The sequence below is a fragment of the Poecilia reticulata genome, chromosome 2, assembly GCF_904066995.2.
Source record: "Poecilia reticulata chromosome 2, P_reticulata-male-v2, whole genome shotgun sequence".
Classification (NCBI taxonomy): Eukaryota; Metazoa; Chordata; class Actinopteri; order Cyprinodontiformes; family Poeciliidae; genus Poecilia; species Poecilia reticulata.
The window spans coordinates 40790124-40807645 of record NC_088831.1 but is presented as its reverse complement, the minus strand read 5'-3'; the positions used below and the strand labels follow the sequence as shown (position 1 = coordinate 40807645).

Sequence of the window (17522 nt, the reverse complement as noted above, 5' to 3'; positions counted from 1 at the left end):
TGATTCTAAATGAAATGTCATTTCTCTTGTGAAGTTCTGATTATTGAATGATACTTACTGACAGGATCGGAAGCCAGGTAGGAAGTAGGTGTCACTTTGGGAACTCCAGCACCATACTCATTGACAGCTATGACTCTAAAGTAGTATTCAGTGCCAGGTATCAGACCACTGATTTTGAGAGGAATCTTATCTGGCTGAACTTCAGTCTTGACAGTTGCCCATGTCTTGCGGTCAATCTCTCGCTTTTCAACTATGTAGTGTGTCACCTCACTGCCACCAGTGACCTCTGGAGGATTCCAAGACAACATGACTGAGGTCTGCTTAATGTCCGTACCTTCAAGATTTAGCACTGGTCCAGGAGTATCTATATGGAAAAATGACATTGCAGTTTATTATTATTTTTGTTACCCTTCAGTTGGATCTTCTTTTCTGGATGCTTGGAAAAGCATATTTATAGTTTTCAGGCAGTAAAATCTACTACTAAAAAACCTACCAAGAACTTTAACATTGACAAACACAGCTTTTTCTCCTGCATGGCTCTGTAGAGTCAGGCAATATTTCCCAGAGTCATCACGTGTGCTGTCAGGAATGACCAGGAAGGTCATTGTGTCGATGAGGTCAACTTTCCCCTTCCTAATAACGTTGTCAATACCCATTCTTCTCCAAGTGACTGTTGGATGTGGTCGCCCTCTGATGGTGGCGCAAAGTCTAATGGGACAACCAGCACGAACTGTGAGGCCCTCCTTCAGGTTGGCATCCAAGTCAATCTCTGGTGCCTCTGTTGGATAAACAGTTATTTTTGTTAAATATGAACATGAAATCCAGCTTTGGTTTTTTGTGTAAACCTTGTTACAAACTCCATACAGTGTTCATTACCTAAAATTTCCCTTGGAATCACAGCACCCTCCAGATTACAGGGCAGGCTCATGCCCACTTGGTTTTGAGCAGACACCCTGAATTCATAAACTAGATTCTCATCTAGACTTGTGACTGTAAACTCGCACACAATAAGTTGTGCTGCCACATTGCATCTCTTCCAACCATCATCTCCTTTCTTTGCACTCCCCTGTGCCCTCATTTCCACAACATAGCCAATGAGAGGGGCTCCCCCATCAGACACAGGCTTCGTCCAGCTCAGGGTAATTGTGGATTTTGTGCTGTCCACAACCTTTAAGTTGGTAGGTGGTGCAGGAGGCTCTGTAAGTGCATATAATGAAGTATGAGGCAGTGGACTTGGTTATGGAAAAAAAACATTGCATATATAACACATTATTTTGAGGCACTTACCAACTGCATCCTTTGCAGTGATGGCACGAGAAGCCTTACTTGGAGTACCAACACCAATTTCATTCACAGCTTTAACTCTATACTGGTAATCATGGAGAGGTAATAGTCCAGTGACTGTGAAACGAGTTCCAGGGACTGGATCCTTGTTGACAGGGGACCACCTGACTGCATGCTCCTCTCTCTTCTCCAGAAGATAGCCTATGATTGGTTTTCCTCCATCTCTGTCAGGCTCTGACCATTGTACAGTCATCTCCTCTTTTCCGATCTTGGTGACCTCTGGTGCTTCAGGGGCATCAGGTACACTGAACTGCGTGCCAGCAACAATAGCCTCACTCTGAACTGCAGGTCCAGGGCCCATTTTATTCTCAGCTCGAACCCTGAAGATGTACTCATTACCCTCAATAAGTCGTGTTACTTTCGCTTTATTGGTAATGACAGCATTAGAATGTACAGACCAAACCCCTCTCTTTGTCTCACATTTCTCGATGATGTAGTTGTAAATATCACAGCCACCATCATCTTCAGGAACTTCCCAGGCCAAGTTGCACCTGTCAATGGTGATATCAGACACCTTGAGGTCCCTGATGGGACCAGGTCTGTCTAATACATTAATTGTGCATTTAGCGGAGCTGGTTCCTGCACTGTTGGAGGCTGTGACAACATATTTGCCACTGTCTGTGCGTCTAGCACCAGTAATCAACATTTTGGAAAAGTCTGCACCAGTTTCAAGTTGCAGTCTGGGGCCTTTCTTAATCTCCTCTGTGGTCTCATCCTTTGTCCATTTGACATCTGGCTGAGGTTTGCCCTTGACTATTGCTTCTACTGCAAAAGAATCTCCTGCTCTAACAACAAGGGTTCCATCCAGTTTAATCTTAACCTCAGGCACTACCAGCTGTTCCTTAACTAGCACTTCTCCTGTTGTCACCCAATTACTTTCGCCTCCCTCATTTTTAGTCTGAACTCTGAACTGATAGATTTGATTTTCAATACACCTGTCTGCCATGAAGTAGGTCTCCTTGATAGCACCCTTGTGAAGCCTCTCCCACTCTTCAGCTTCTTTTGGTTTCTTTTCAATATGATAAGCTATGTTTCTACTACCACCATCGTAATCAGGTTTCTTCCACTTCAAGAAGCAGAAGGTCTTTCCGATCTCAGATATGTGGAAATCTATGGGTTCCCCAGGGCTTTCAATAGGATCAACTGCCAAGACAGGTGACTTTGTCTCTGTGGATGGACCAACTCCTATCTTATTTTCAGCACTCACACGGAAGAAGTATTCACAGCCCTCAGTAAGAGGAGCCTTTATCAAGCGCTTGGTCCAGTCATTGGAGACCACTGTCCACCCTCTTTGACTTGGCTGACGGCATTCAATTGTATACTGAATAATCTCTGTTCCTCCATTGTCTTCAGGGTTTTCCCAGGAGACCATGCAAGATTTCTTTGTCACATAAGCCACTTTCAAATTTTGACAAGCTCCTGGTGTATCCAAGACATTGACCAAAATAGTGGCCTGAGCCTGTCCACTGCTGTTCTTTGCAACAATACCATATTTTCCATAATCTGACCTGACAGAATCACTGATAATTAGTTCACAAACAGGGTAGTTGTTATTCATTTCAAGGCGCTTTTCTTGAGACAAGGCTCTGGCATCCTTGGTCCATGTGATCTCTGGATCTGGTCTGCCTTTTACTCTAGTAATCAAACTTATTATCTGTCCTGCTCTGACTGTCACAGAGTCACGACAGGAGACATCAACCACAACTTCAGGAGGCACCAGGATGTCTTTTGCCAAAACAGTCTCGGGTACCTCCCGGGGTTCACTGTCTCCAATCTTGTTTGTAGCTCTGATACGTATTCTGTACTCCATTCCTTCAATCAACCCAGGCACTCTATAAGCACAGATCTTGATTAGATCCTTGTTGATTCTGTCCCACTGGGCAGATCCAGACTTCTGAATCTCAATGACATAGCCCAGAATTGGACTCCCTCCATCTCTTGTGGGTTTGGTCCAGCAGATGTCTGCATAACATTTACTCCAATCCTTAAGCTTGGGGTTACCAGGAGGTCCAGGTTTTGTGATGGCACGGGTGGCTTTAATTGGGTCAGATGTGAGTGAAGGCTCACTGATGCCAGCAATATTCTCAGCAAACACTCGGAATTCATAGCTATTGCCTTCAAACAGACCAGAGACTCTGTATCTTAGGTCTAGCACAGGGGTTTTATTCACACGAATCCACTTTCCTGTCATCTCCCTGCGTTCAACAACATAGCCACTAATGGGGCTGCCTCCATCATGGTCAGGCAGGGCCCATTCCACTGTTACAGCGTTTTCTGTGATATCAGAACACTCAGGAAAGCCTGGAGGTCCAGGAGGATTAAACATATGCTTGGCAATAGTAGGAGGACTTTCAAGACTAGCACCAATCCCAATCTTGTTCTCTGCTCGAACCCTGACAATGTACTCACGACCTTTCTCCAACCTTGTCACCTTGGCCTTTGTACTGGTGCCACTAGAGCTAACCACTGACCAGGGCTCCCATGGCTTCTTGACATCCTTCTTTTCTACCACATAGTTAGTGATAGGTGTGCCACCATCATCTTTAGGTGCCCTCCACTGTATCATCATATGATCTGGGGTGACCTCCAAGATATTGATGGGTCCGATTGGTGGTCCTGGTAGATCCAATACAGTGACATGTAGGGCAGCGGTCTTACTACCTGCAGGATTTGACACAGTGACTATGTACTCTCCAGTATCTCCTCTCTGGCACTCTGTGATGCTTAGGGTGGTTGAAGATTCAGCAGACTCAATTTTAAGTCGGCCCTCGGGAGTGATCTCCTTGCCATCACTAATCCATTTGGCAGTGGGAAGAGGGATTCCTGTCATCTTAGCTGGTAGAGTAATAGTACTGCCAGCTTTGACTACGAGACCCTCAATAAGCTTCACATCAACTTCAATAGTAGGTGGTACTAAAAGAGAAGAAAACACCAACAATGTATTATGTTTTTAAGATCTATCTAAGCACATGAAAGAGATTGTTGTGAGAAATACTCAATGTGTCTTACATGTCTTCTCCTGACAAGTAATAGGGATACTGGTGTCAGGGCGGCTAACACCAATAGCATTCTGAGCTTTGACCCTGAAGCGGTAAGTCTTGCCTTCAACCAGACCTGTTACATGGCTATGGTTGTTGCTCACAGTTTTGAAGGTAACCCAGTCAGTTTGGCCCTCTTCTTGGTGTTCTACAATGAACCCAGTAATTTCACTTCCACCAGTGCGATCGGGCCATTGCCAGGCCAACCACACCTCTGTCTTGTCTGCATCAGTATGGTGGAGGTTTTTGGGTGGGCCAGGTGGATCTTAAAGATGTTAACAAAAGCAAAATTAATTTCTGATCATTTATGTATTTAAAAAAATCATAACAAATGTTTAAATAGCCAACCATTTTCTGGAAATACCATGTTATAATAATGATTTATGTCTTGCTGAATATATAATTAGACAGCAATAATGTTACATAACCTTTACTCACAAAGAGGATCAACAGCCTTGACAGGTGTCTTGGTCACGACAAAGTCACTCCTGCCAAACTGGTTTTCAGCAGCCACCCTAAATAAGTACTGGATTCCCTCCATCAGGTACATCGCCATAAGACTAAGCTTCTTATTGGCTGGAGCAACTGGTACCCATTGATCTGCAGCCACATCCTTCTTTTGCACGACATAATGGGAGATGACTGCACCGCCATTGTCCTCTGGAGCCTTCCATGTCAGATAAGCAGACTCACTGGTCACCTCAGACACCACAAGATCTCTTGGAGGAGAAGGCTTATCTGATGGAAACAATGTGTTAATCATTCACATAATTCAAATTTCAGAAGTTAAGCAAATTTGCTTTAGTTTACATTTCACTTACTCAGCACAAGCACGGCAACGGTCGCAGATTTCTTTCCACCAGCATTCTCAACTGTAATAGTGTAGTTGCCAGAATCTGCACGGACACACTTGGGAATGAAGACTTTGCTACCAGTGGCCGTAACTGCAACAGTGATGTGAGAAGGAACATCTCCATCATTCTTCTTCCAGGAGACTGTTGGTGTCGGCACACCCTTAATTGTGGCACTAAGTGTGATATCAGTGCCCAGCATGGCTAAGTGGTCACGAGCCATGTTGGCATCCAAGAGTAACTCTGGCTCCTCTGTGGAAACATAAATGGAAAAGCAAACTGGTTGTTATGATTATTGGGACAAAAAAGCCAATAACAGAAAAATGTCAAGTTGTTCAATATGAGGCAAAAACGCTTTTTGTTCTTAAATGATCTCCTTACCTAGCCTGTCATGGACTTTGATGGTCTGTTTGACAAAGGCAGGGTCGGATTTTCCTGCTGCATTTACTGTAAAGATCCTGAAGGAATACTCCTGTCCATCAGTCAGACCTGTCACCACATAATGGAGGTCAGGACACTGCTCTGGAGTCGTGTTGGCCTGAATCCACTCTACGGCACCAGGACTCTGATACTCCACAAGGTAGCCAAAGATTCGCCCTTTTCCATCGTGACGTGGCATCTGCCATTTCAGACTGACTGAATCTTTGGTCTTATCATAAGCTTCAGGGGTAACTGGAGGACTTGGACGCACTGTGAGGGGATAGTGCTCAGATTAGAGGAAGCAAGCATAACACTGAAAATCATAAAATTTTTACCTAGAAACATAATACGTATAAACATTTTGATAATTTTGGCCTTTTTCTAAAATACAAAAACACAACAAAACATCATGAAATTCAAATTTGAAGCAGCAAAAAAGAGTTAAGAAGCATTACACTGACCAATGGGATCCTTGGCAAGGATTGGTTTGGAGGGGGGACTAGGATCTCCAGTTCCCAACTCATTCTCAGCCATCACCCTGAATTCGTACTCGCAGCCCTCAACCAAGTCCTGGACACGATACTGAGTGGCTGGGTACAGTGGGTCTCTGGTGACTCTTGACCACCTCTTGGCTCCAGGCTCCTTCTTTTCCAGGATGTAGTTGGTGATGGGTTTACCTCCATCACGTGGCCGGTTCCACAGAACCAAAGCATTGGTACCATATACCTCTCTGACTGTTGGCATTTCGGGGGCTTCAGGGACTCCTTTATTTTGGAAAAATTATGACATATATACAGTTATTTGGACATATAATTTATTGGATCTTTAACATGATAGGGAAAACGTACTGAACAAATCTTTAGCTTTCATCTCCTCAGACTCCAGAGCATCGCTGATACCGTACATATTCTCTGCAGATATTCTCATGATGTACTCCCTGCCTTCAGTTAGTTTTGGAATCTGAGAACATAAATCATATTTAAATCATCTGTAAGCTTTGCCAATCTCCATCAGGTGGAGGTCTGAAGATCTTGAGATAACATGAATAAGTGAACCAAAACTACCTTGCATGTGGTCTTGGTTGAGGCAGATGTTACTGTGGTCCAGATCTCTCTGTTGACATCTCTCTTCTCAATTATGTAATTTGAGACCTCAACACCTCCATTGTCCAGAGGAGGCTTCCAGGAGATAACCATGTATTCCCTGTGCACCTCCTCAAACACCACAGGGCCAACAGGAGGAGTTGGACGATCTGATTGGATAAAGAAACAGCAAAATAGTTAGCACTCATGATTATTTCTGCTTGTCTTGGCACAAGTTTTTTCAACATACTACATACCTACGACCGTGACGTTGCAGACGCCCTTCCTGGATCCGGTGCTGTTTTCCACAACCACCACATATCTGCCACTGTGCTGTCGCTCTGCCTTCACCAGGCCAAGCGACAGCATGGTTGGAGTGTTCTTGAATACTACGTGTTTGTCAGCCTTCAGCTCCTCGTCATCTCTGTACCAAACAATGGATGGAGCTGGTTTGCCTGTGTAGCGTCCCTGAAGTAGGCAGCTCTCTCCCACACGTATAATGATCTTATCACGGAAGTCCAACTCAATGGTTGGTGGTTCTGCAAATACACAAAAAATAATTTCCTGTGTGTTTTGGAATTTAAAATGGTTAAATTCGGACCCTCAAATGTTAAACTTTAAATCTGAAGCTACTCTGATTTCCTTTGCTATTGATTAACAGCTGAATTAAAGTTTGGAAAATGACTCACCGAGTGCATCCTTGCAAGTGATTGGTTTAGTGCAGAATGATGGTTTACTCTGTCCAACTTCATTTACGGCAATCACCCTGAACTCATAGGTGTCTCCCTCTCTGAGACCATCGTATGTGAACTTCATGTCCATCAACTTGTCTTTGGTAAGTCTGGTGAACTTGTCTTTGCCAATCATACGTGCTTCAAGAATGTACATGGTAATCTCAGAGCCACCGTCATATTTGGGCGCTTTCCAAGTGACGCTGATCAAATTTTTGGTAACCTTAGTGACTTCCAGTTCTTCAGGACGGTCCGGTACACCTTAAAAAAGATGAAAACATGTTTTAACATGGAAAGTAGGGTTTTTACAGTAAGTAGTCCCATTACTACCATCTACCAAACCCCTTTATTTAAAGCGAACATAAAAGTTTTTTTTGCTCACTCATCGGCTCCTTGATAACAATCTCAGCTGCTGTCTCGACAAAAGGTCCAATGCCAATGGCGTTCTCGGCGGCCACTCTGAAAAAGAAGGCCTTTCCGAGGGTGAGATTGCGAGCAATGGCATTCTGCCTGCTGGCACTATAGGACAGTGATGTCCAGGCTTTACGCTCAGCTTCACGTTTCTCAATGATGTAGTTGCTGATCGGTGAACCTCCATCATTTTCAGGGAAGAACCAGCTGAGCTTGCAGGAGTCGATGCTCAGGTTTTCAACCAGAAATGGGATGCCAACAGGTCCGGGAACATCTAAGTTAAAACAAAATAGAATTCGTGAAAAAATAAAATAAAATCAAACAGGTGTTTTATATATACAAATTTTTATCATTTATCATGAAACTATCACTCACCTAGGACTTCTACCGTGACATTCTTTGTTTTCTCCCCACTGGCATTCTTGGCGGTCAGGGTATAAAAACCAAGGTGTTTTCTTGTACAGGGCTTGATGACCAGTGAAGAGCTGATGGCGGTGGTCTCCACTTTAGCTTCTGGTGGCAGTCCAGCACCATCTCTGGTCCAGGTGACCTCAGGTGTCGGCTGCCCTGACACATAGGCAATCAGACGGATCACACCACCCGCATGGACCACCATCCTCTCCTTAATCGAGGCATCCAGATCCACCTCAGGAGCAACTTGAAGGAAGAAGGCTCTCATTACTGCCTGTCTGCTACACCCAGTTTCAGTCTTTATGGTGCCCATTTATGATCAATGTTTAACTTACTGGCTCTGTCGTTGACCTCAAGCACCTCTGGGACTTCACCTGGCTCACCGTTACCAGCAGCATTGAAGGCAATCACCCTGAACCTGTACTGACCACCTGTCTTTAGACCACTGATCACAAAACGTGTCCCTCGGATTTCAGTTTCCTTAGCCTGGAAAATAATATGCAAATTCATGCAAATTTATATAAATTACGCTATAATCATAATCATCATGTTTAGACTAAGTAACCATTTTTTCTCACCTTAACCCAGGCCTCAGTGCCCTCCTCCTTGTACTCCACCCAGTAGCCGATTATCTTGGATCCTCCATCTTTTAAGGGCGGAATCCACTCGAGATCTACTGTGGATTTCGTCCAATCAGAAACCTTCGGGGTCGGAGGAGATGGGGGAGCTTCACAGAGCAACAGATAGCTGGTTACTAACCTGGTCTGTGTGCTTTAAATGTTTCATAAACATGCATGATACTCACAGATAGGGTCTCTGGCAAAGATAGGGTCTGTTGGAGGACTAGCAAGTCCTGGACCCGCAGCATTGATGGCAGAAACTCTGAATAAATACTGAGACCCCTCAACAAGTCCACTCACTACGAAGGACTCGCCAAGGCCCATGGGACGGAGAGGGTCCCTGGAAACACGAGCCCAACGTTTGCCTGTGGTCTCTTTGCGCTCCAGCCAGTAGCCAGTGATCGGGGTGCCGCCATCATCCTCAGGCTCCTCCCAGTTGACGGTCATTGAATCCATGGTGATGTTGGTTACTGTTGGCTTCTCACACTGACCAGGAACAGCTGAACATGAACAGAAATAACCAAGAAATAACATCATTATTGGTCTAACTCACTCCAGAAATAAGAATCGTTAAACAGTTTTTTTGTAGAATCAGTTCACAGTTTATGTCAGTATTTTAACCACAATTCAGAACATGAATGAAGTGGTTAATGTAGATATATCGGCTTACTCTTTTTCATGTTCTACAGCTGGAAAGGTAACAAATTATTTGATTAAATCATTACCAGAAATTGAAACTTACTGCAACGGTTTCGGGCAACCTCAGGGTCACTGTCCAGCGGCTCGCCAACTCCATACTTATTCTGTGCCATGATGCGGAAGACATATTCATGCCCCTCCATGAGGTGCTCCACCGTCCAGATTCGGTCCTTGGGCTCGTTTGTCACAGGTACCCAGGTCTTCCTATTGGCCACACGCCTCCAGATGACATAGTTTGTGATTTTAGAGCCACCATCATCCTTTGGTGGTAGCCAGGACAGAGTAATCTTCTCTGCGCCAATTTCTTCAAACTTAATAGGAGCTGAGGGAGGACCAGGACGACCTGCAAGCACAAAACCCCCCCAAAAACAAATTAAAGAAAAACACTGAATATCCATGGCTACTACCCTCAAGACCCTTTTTAATCACGCTTTTCATTTTTAGACCTGTAAAATAATAAATATCATATATTTATAGCAATAACTACTTGTTCATGATAGATGCACACAAACCACCGACATTCATATGATCCAAAGGTTTGAAGAACAAATATGGGTTAGTATTACATCAATGTTACCTGCCTACTTTGGTGCTGGATGCAGTTTTGATTTAATAGTCAATTGCACAGTTAAGATGCTATCTTCCAATACCCTTCTTATGAAGCAAATATGCCACAGTTCATGTAAGCAATTATTTTCTCAATATGGTATGCCTGAAATGCTAAAACAGGAAATAATCACACCATTAATGACTGGTGTATGTCTTTGCCTGCTTGCTGCCATGTTTACTGTGTGATAATTATAAAATTTGACTGTACTGTCTTAGTATTCTTGGTTTGTGTAAGTATTACATCTCTTCTTCATAAAAGTAATAGATTAACATTTTGTGCTTACATATATATATTTTTGCATATATATAATACTTTTATTTTTATTTATTTTATTTAGCTTTTTGTAAGAATACCATTGCATTTTATTTTGTATATTTATTTTATAATAATTTGGAAATTGTTCAGAAATACTACTCCTTTTGCAACGGTAACACTTGGAATTTGAATCTGTTTTTTGCTTAAAGAAAGGCCTAAAATGTTCCATCTACATATCATTTTTTTAGTCTTTGTTGTTGTTGGCCTTACCTAAAACTAACTTATTGGTGCACAAAACTGATAGTCTACTAATACATGATATGTATCATGTATCATGTATTAGTTAGAAGTGCTTCAAAGGCACAAATGAATGGAATGAATGGATATATAAATAAGAAAACACTCCGAGTATAAAACTTAATCACGAAGATAAATAAAAATAAATAAATGAAAGATACTTTTAAGGGGACTGCAATAAATCCCAATTACTTCTGCAGTTCAGTTAGTTAGATGTGTCCTTACCGAGAACGTTGAGCCTCATTTCCTTGGATGCTTTGCCAAGACTGTTGGAGGCCACTAGAGTGTACAGCCCAGTGTCGTGGCGTTTGCCCTGCTGGATGAGCAGCGTGCAGCTGTCATCTGACACAATCTTGTTGATGTGCTCGTCGTACTGGACCTCGACCTTGTCGTCAGGCTTGTGGGGAGGTGCCTTGTACCAGGTGAGTGTTGGGAAGGGACAGCCACGAAGCTTGGCCACAATGCTGATGTCAGAGCCCTGCTCCACCTCCATGAACTCCTCCAGCTCAATGGATGGAGCACCTGAAAAAAAAAATGTTTGTGACTTATTCTTGAAGAAACTCGCTTGGTATTACTTTTAAAGTTCTGTGTTGATACAGACCCTAAAAATAAAAAGCAAAAGTGTATTTAACCATGACATTGTGTATCTACAATTTATCTACATAGAGCAAAATATAATTTTAGTTAGATGTTAGACCTAGGTCCCACATTTCTTTAACTGAACTACTCAAAGTGTTGTGCATACAGGTCTGGTCCTGGATGATGACGGGTCCAGCAGTGGTTGATGGTCGGCTGGGTCCGGCCTCATTGTTAGCCGTCACTCTGAACTCATACTCATCTCCCTCTGTCAGGTCCTCCACCTTGAAGTTTGTGGTGTCGACATCTCTCCTGTTGCATCTAAGAGATACAACAATAAACGTTAAACAGTAGCTGACAACAAATCACCAATCAAATTCAAACAAACAAAAAACCTGCAATACACCGAAGTTGTTATCTAGCTCAATTAAAGTTCAGTGATCTTTTAAAGGCTGTTTTCCTGAAATTTTCATATTTTAGTTCTTCATCAAAGCAACTGAAAGCCTCAAAAGTTAAATATTTGATGTGATCCATAATAGTAAGGTTAGAATTTGAATCCGACAGGATTTGATTCATATGGTTAGTCTGCATAAACAGAGAAGTAAAGCTTTACCTCCTCCAAGATTCCTTTTGGGCACCGCTGGAATCCCAGCAGAGAAGGTCGACGCTGTAGTGCGTGACTGGCGAACCTCCGTCGTTCTTCGGAGCCTTCCAGGTCAAAGTGAGAGTGCCCTTTCTTATGTTGTGGATCTTGAGCCTTGTTGGAGGATCCGGAGGATCTGCATATACAAATGATTTTAAAATGAGCTCAGAGTAAGAGTGTTTGCCTGGAATCTTACTGAGAAGTTTAAAAAACTAAATGAAGAAAATCTAGACATACGGATGGGATCTTTAGCTTTGGTTCCTTCAGGAGTCTCGACAAATGGGCCAAAGCCAAAGCGGTTTTCAGCTTTGACACGGAAAATGTACTCCTCACCATGAATGAGGTCTGGAACCACCAGAGACTGGGTAGCACAGGTTGGGTTTACCTAAAATAACAAAGTCAGGGTGAACTTTTGCCCACGTTGTTTGTGATGAATGAGTTGAAGGCCAAAGTTTTTACCTTGGTCCAGGCTTTGCCTTCCACAGTTTTCTTCTCAATAAAGTAGCTCTTCACTCTCTCTCCTCCGTCGCTTTCTGGAGGCTTCCAGGTGAGTCTGCAGGTTCCTCTGGTCACGTCACTCACCTTCAGATTTCTAACAGGTCCAGGGAGGTCTGCAGATCAATGAAAGGGTTGGGAACAATAAATTATCCACCTTAACATATCGATGTTATATATATGGGTTTTATTTTATTTTTAATTAACATTCCTTTAGAAATCTTGTAAAATAACACCATGCCTCTACATACCGAGCACATTGACTCTGACTTTGAGTACTTTGTGTCCAGCTGGACTCTCTGCGTTGAGGATGAATCGACCGGTGTGGCTCAGCTTGCTTTCTGGGATCACCACCAATGACGTTGTGTCAGTAGAATGGACCTAAAATAAAACAGCAATATGGAGAAAAATATAACTCACTGATTCATGAAAGGCATGAATCCATTATTATAATATTTTCTTTTTTTGTTGTTTTGTTATGGACTCATGACAACCCTCCCTGAAACCTTTATGGACCCTTCAATAGGCAAACAACGGTGACCTGATGGATCACATGTCTGACCTGATATGGATTCACACGTGTGAATGCTTCATTTAAGAGTGCTTTAAACCTCTAAAGATGGATACACAAGAATATTTTTATTTTAACTTGTAAGACATGCCTAATTAAGGCATGTCTTAATTAATAACCCAAAATAGTTCTGTCAGAATTACTACGAATAATTCATACGTTTAATTATTTTTTTTATTTGTGTTACTTGGTAAAATAATTTTGAGAACCACTTTTCATTTGCAAACAATAAGTCAGCTGTGCAATAAAGGCTAATCTGTTGATATTTCTGAAATATGACCTCTGAGTCAATGGGCAGTGTGTGAAGGTCGTTCTTCTTTTCAGTCTCGGCAGTTCCATCAACGAAGGTCCAGGTGACTTTGGGAATGGGTCGTCCTTTTATGGTGGCAGGGATTCTGACGGTGGTTCCTGCTCTGCAGTTCAGCAGGTCGTGAGCACTCACATCCAGAGTCACTGTGGGTTCGACTGCAGAACATGACATTAAACATGTTCAGTGGAATGGAGGAAGTTCAGTTTTTGGTATCATGTTACAATAAAATGTTCTTTCTAGCTGCATAGTTCAGAGAAGGAATGATAAAAATAACTGCAGGTAGTTTCATACACTACATACATTAAATCATATAAGTCTAAAAGTCTGACTAATGTGAACATTTCTTACTCAGGATGTCCTGAACCAGGATATCGCCTGTCCTAGCAGGCTCTGAGTTTCCTGCGGCGTTCACTGCATAAATCCTGAACTTGCACTTCTTGCCCTCTTTCAGGTCAGGGACGGTAATTTCAGTGGATGGGTGGAGCTTGTCGGCTGGGTTGACTCTTCTCCAATCTGGAGAGCCCTCCTCGTGAACCTCAACAATGTAACCCTTGATTGGGCTTCCACCATCTCTTTCTGGAGGAGTCCAGGTGAGTGTGATGCTACTCTTGGTCTTATCTTTAACCTCTGGGCTGCCAGGTGGGCTTGGAGGATCTGAGGAACAGGAGAAAGAAGGACTAAATGTCTTTCTGCTTTATAGAAAAGCTAATAATATTCTGTTTGCAATTCTGTCTCGAGGTTACGCAGTTTATTTAAAAATTAAAGAATCAAGCTAGTATCTGTTGAGTGTTGATGACTAAACAATAAGGGTCACATAGTTTGTGGAGTTAAAAAGTTTATAAAAGAGCAAAGAACCATTCCGGATGACAGAATCACTCACTGCATGGATCGGTGGCGAAGCGGCACTCAGTGGGTTCACTGTGTGGTCCGACTCCTGCTGCGTTGCAGGCCGCAATCCTGAACTGGTACTCTGTTCCTTCTATGAGCCTCAACACTGTGTACTGCAGGCCCTTAACCGCTGGTTTGGTGACCGGAGCTCGGTTAACACGACCCCAGTATACGGCACCACGCTCCCTCTTCTCCAGCCAATAGCCCTGGATGGTGGAGCCGCCATTGTCCAGAGGGGGATCCCAGGTGACGGTCATAGTGGTTGCTGTTGCAGCTATGATTTTAGGGTTACGTGGAGGTCCAGGGAGGCCAAACGGATCCCTAAGCTGGACTTTTTCTGAATCACAGCCATCACTGACACCATACTTGTTTTCAGCTTTGATCCTGAATTGGTAGATTCCATTCAAGATCAATTTGTAGACCTGATGCACCAAAACACAATAAAAAGTTAAACACTTGTTTCTTTGATTACTTGTTAGATTACGTGTCTCTATTGTCTGACCAATGTGGCTTCATTATATTATTGCATGGTAACTAACATATTATGGAAAATGAAGTAAAGTTGAATTTCAGGTTATTTTCACAATATTTATATTAAGACCAATACACTCTCTAATTTACTATCTCAATTTCAGGAGATTGTAATTCTACAACATGTTTTAATCTTCAATTATGTTCCTACATAATAGACTTTAAAAGATAGCAGCATCAACAAACCCCATATCTTCTGTCGATCTGATTGATGGTCAGAACGTCAAAGTCTGATTTCTTCTTGCTGGCATCTCTGCGCTCCACAATATAGTTGGTTATCTCACTGCCTCCGTTGTCCTCCGGAGCGTCCCAAGTCAGGTAGCAAGAGTCTGCTTTGATGTCCGACACAACAATATTCCTTGGTGGAAGGGGGCGGTCTGAAAATGCATGGTTGGATTACTTAGTGTGGAAAACAAAATGGAAGTTTCATCAAACTTGAAACTGTGAAACAGATTAACGAAAAGCTGTTCTGGTTCTCACCGAGGATTTCAACTCCGATCACATGCTGAGCTTTTCCATGACAGTTTTCAGCTACCAGCTTGTAGTTTCCTTTGTCCTGTCGGACGGTCACTGGGATAGCTATCTTTGTCTTTATTGTTGTCCTGTTCACCTGGAAAAAAAGAACCAACAGTCTGAGATTAGAGATCAGGTGGGTGACCTCATCATCTCACAACTGAATGCTTCTTTAGATTCATCTTGATATCTTGACTCTTTACTGAAACCTGCAATTGCTCCAACTGTAAGGCAAAGGAAAATAGTCAAGATAAATTTAGATTTAAGTGCTTTCAAAATGTGAGGTGAAGATAAAACCGGGAAGTTATAAATGAAAATGGAAAAGTTGTTTATTCCAGGGTGGATTAGATACCAACAAGAAAAACTCCTGGTTAGTTACTTTTAAGCTTAAGAATGTTGTGTGAGAAGTAAAATTTGAAGTCAATCAAAGAGGAAGGTTAGTGGGAGAAAGTAAGTGAGTTTTGTTAACTGGTAGAGCTATGTATCAACTGCTTAACAATTTCAATCAGTGCCCTATTTACACAAAATATTGCCATGAGGGAGGAGGTAGCTAGTTAACTGAAGAGGTCCAAGTACAGATCATTGAGGTACACCACAAGACAAAGAGCCAGATTCTCTGTGTTTCCTAAAATTTCAGATTTACTATTGATATATAATGGTGAAGACATAGGTAAAGTTCTGCAAAGATTTTTTTTCATTTTTTTCTCAAACCTTCAGTTAAATTCATCGTCAATCCAAATTTGAATTTATCACTTATTGGTTACAGACCAACTAATCAAAACCCTACTTCACAAGTTGCTCCTCACCTCCTCTGACTCCATGGTCATCTTCTCCTCGTCAGGATTCTCAATCACCACATCATCCTTCATCCACTGGAATGTTGGCAAAGGCAGTCCAATCACCTCTGCTGGGATGTCTATGGCTGCTCCTTTCCTCACATTGATTGCATTGCTCTTGAAATACTTCAGAATTGAAATAACTGGAGCAACTGTGGCCAAAAACAAACAACAAATCAGCAAAGCTGGTCTCAAAGTTTTTAATCAACCTTCCCTGACTCTTGTACATACCTTCATCGTCCTGGATCTTGGCAGTTATTGGTTTGGAAGGATCGCCTTCTCCAACTTCATTTGCAGCTTTAACACGGAACTGGTACTCCTGGTTCTCGGAGAGGTTTTCAATGATTCCACAGCACTCTGTAAAGATCTTGCGATTGGCCACCTCGTACTCTGTGCTATCTGATCTCATCTTCTCAACGTAGTATCCCCTGATGGGGCTGCCGCCATCAGTGCGAGGGGGCAGCCAAGCCAGAGTAATAGTGGACTTGCTTCGGTCAGTGTAGTGCAGTTTCTCAGGAGCAGATGGAGTCCCTGGAAGATTTTATGGAGTATAAACCTGTACCTCTTTGAGTTTCCATTAGGATTTGTCCCAGGCCATGCATTAATATCTCACCTTTAGGATCCTCAGCCAGGATGGGTCCCAGATCTGCTGGTGCGCCATCACCGTACTTGTTTCTGGCGATGACTCTGAAGTCGTACTCCTCACCACCCAGCAGGCCCTGAACATCACATTTACAGGACGCGATTTCAATGGGCTGACGGAACAGCTTCATCTTGGTGTCTTTCCTCAGCACTTCGTAGCCAATGATGTCACTGCCTCCGTTGTCCAGAGGGTCTGACCAGGTGAGAACAATGTTCTTCTTAGTCACCAGGACAGCCTTCAAGTCAACCACTGGTCCAGGGACATCTTCAGAAACAAAGAAGGAGATAAGTTTCAGCTTTAACTGTCCTTCCAATATGGCAAGAATATTGACATGTTGCATGATATACTTTTGAATTACTGACCCATAACGTCCACTCTGGTCTCTGCGGTCTTGGTGCCACTGCTGTTGGTGCCAGTGATCTGGTACTTTCCATGATCTGCCCTCACAGCCTTCTTGATGAACAGAGTGCTCTTCTTGCCCTCCGTCTCCACAATCATTCTCTCTTTGTCCATTTCTGCCTCGTCTTTGGCCCATTTGACCTCTGGCTGAGGTCGGCCCGTCACCACTGCAGGAAGTCTCAGGGAGTCACCAGCCTTGATCATGACGCCGTTCTTCACAGAGTCATCAAATTCCACGACAGGAGTTTCTGTAGGACACGTTCAGTAAAGAAGAAATGACAGTAATGTTTATAAAAGCTCTGACATTTTACCTCAACTGTAAAACTCTTTGAATTGAAATAATTTCAA

At 42.9% G+C, this 17522-nt stretch overlaps 1 protein-coding gene across 25 annotated transcripts in view; it reads right to left on the bottom strand.

Moving 5' to 3' along the window:
* The window catches only part of LOC103461768 (titin-like), a 154451-nt gene that overhangs the window by 53066 nt on the left and 83863 nt on the right, over positions 1-17522 (bottom strand). For all 25 annotated transcript variants that reach the window (XM_081604603.1, XM_081604606.1, XM_081604608.1 and 22 more), the window contains 34 exons: positions 17138-17422; positions 16746-17039; positions 16364-16663; positions 16103-16284; positions 15264-15393; positions 14970-15160; positions 14245-14674; positions 13713-14018; positions 13335-13519; positions 12735-12864; positions 12448-12599; positions 12226-12373; positions 11959-12124; positions 11515-11666; positions 10995-11291; positions 9651-9950; positions 9094-9408; positions 8867-9015; positions 8624-8774; positions 8253-8534; positions 7849-8151; positions 7425-7727; positions 6993-7274; positions 6718-6905; positions 6502-6613; positions 6115-6417; positions 5615-5923; positions 5204-5485; positions 4821-5120; positions 4354-4647; positions 1288-4257; positions 877-1197; positions 494-778; positions 59-364 (listed from right to left, as the gene is read on the bottom strand). In XM_081604603.1, the coding sequence (XP_081460729.1) occupies positions 59-364; positions 494-778; positions 877-1197; positions 1288-4257; positions 4354-4647; positions 4821-5120; positions 5204-5485; positions 5615-5923; positions 6115-6417; positions 6502-6613; positions 6718-6905; positions 6993-7274; positions 7425-7727; positions 7849-8151; positions 8253-8534; positions 8624-8774; positions 8867-9015; positions 9094-9408; positions 9651-9950; positions 10995-11291; positions 11515-11666; positions 11959-12124; positions 12226-12373; positions 12448-12599; positions 12735-12864; positions 13335-13519; positions 13713-14018; positions 14245-14674; positions 14970-15160; positions 15264-15393; positions 16103-16284; positions 16364-16663; positions 16746-17039; positions 17138-17422 (11103 nt within the window). The remainder of the gene's footprint in view (positions 1-58; positions 365-493; positions 779-876; positions 1198-1287; positions 4258-4353; positions 4648-4820; positions 5121-5203; positions 5486-5614; positions 5924-6114; positions 6418-6501; positions 6614-6717; positions 6906-6992; positions 7275-7424; positions 7728-7848; positions 8152-8252; positions 8535-8623; positions 8775-8866; positions 9016-9093; positions 9409-9650; positions 9951-10994; positions 11292-11514; positions 11667-11958; positions 12125-12225; positions 12374-12447; positions 12600-12734; positions 12865-13334; positions 13520-13712; positions 14019-14244; positions 14675-14969; positions 15161-15263; positions 15394-16102; positions 16285-16363; positions 16664-16745; positions 17040-17137; positions 17423-17522) is intronic.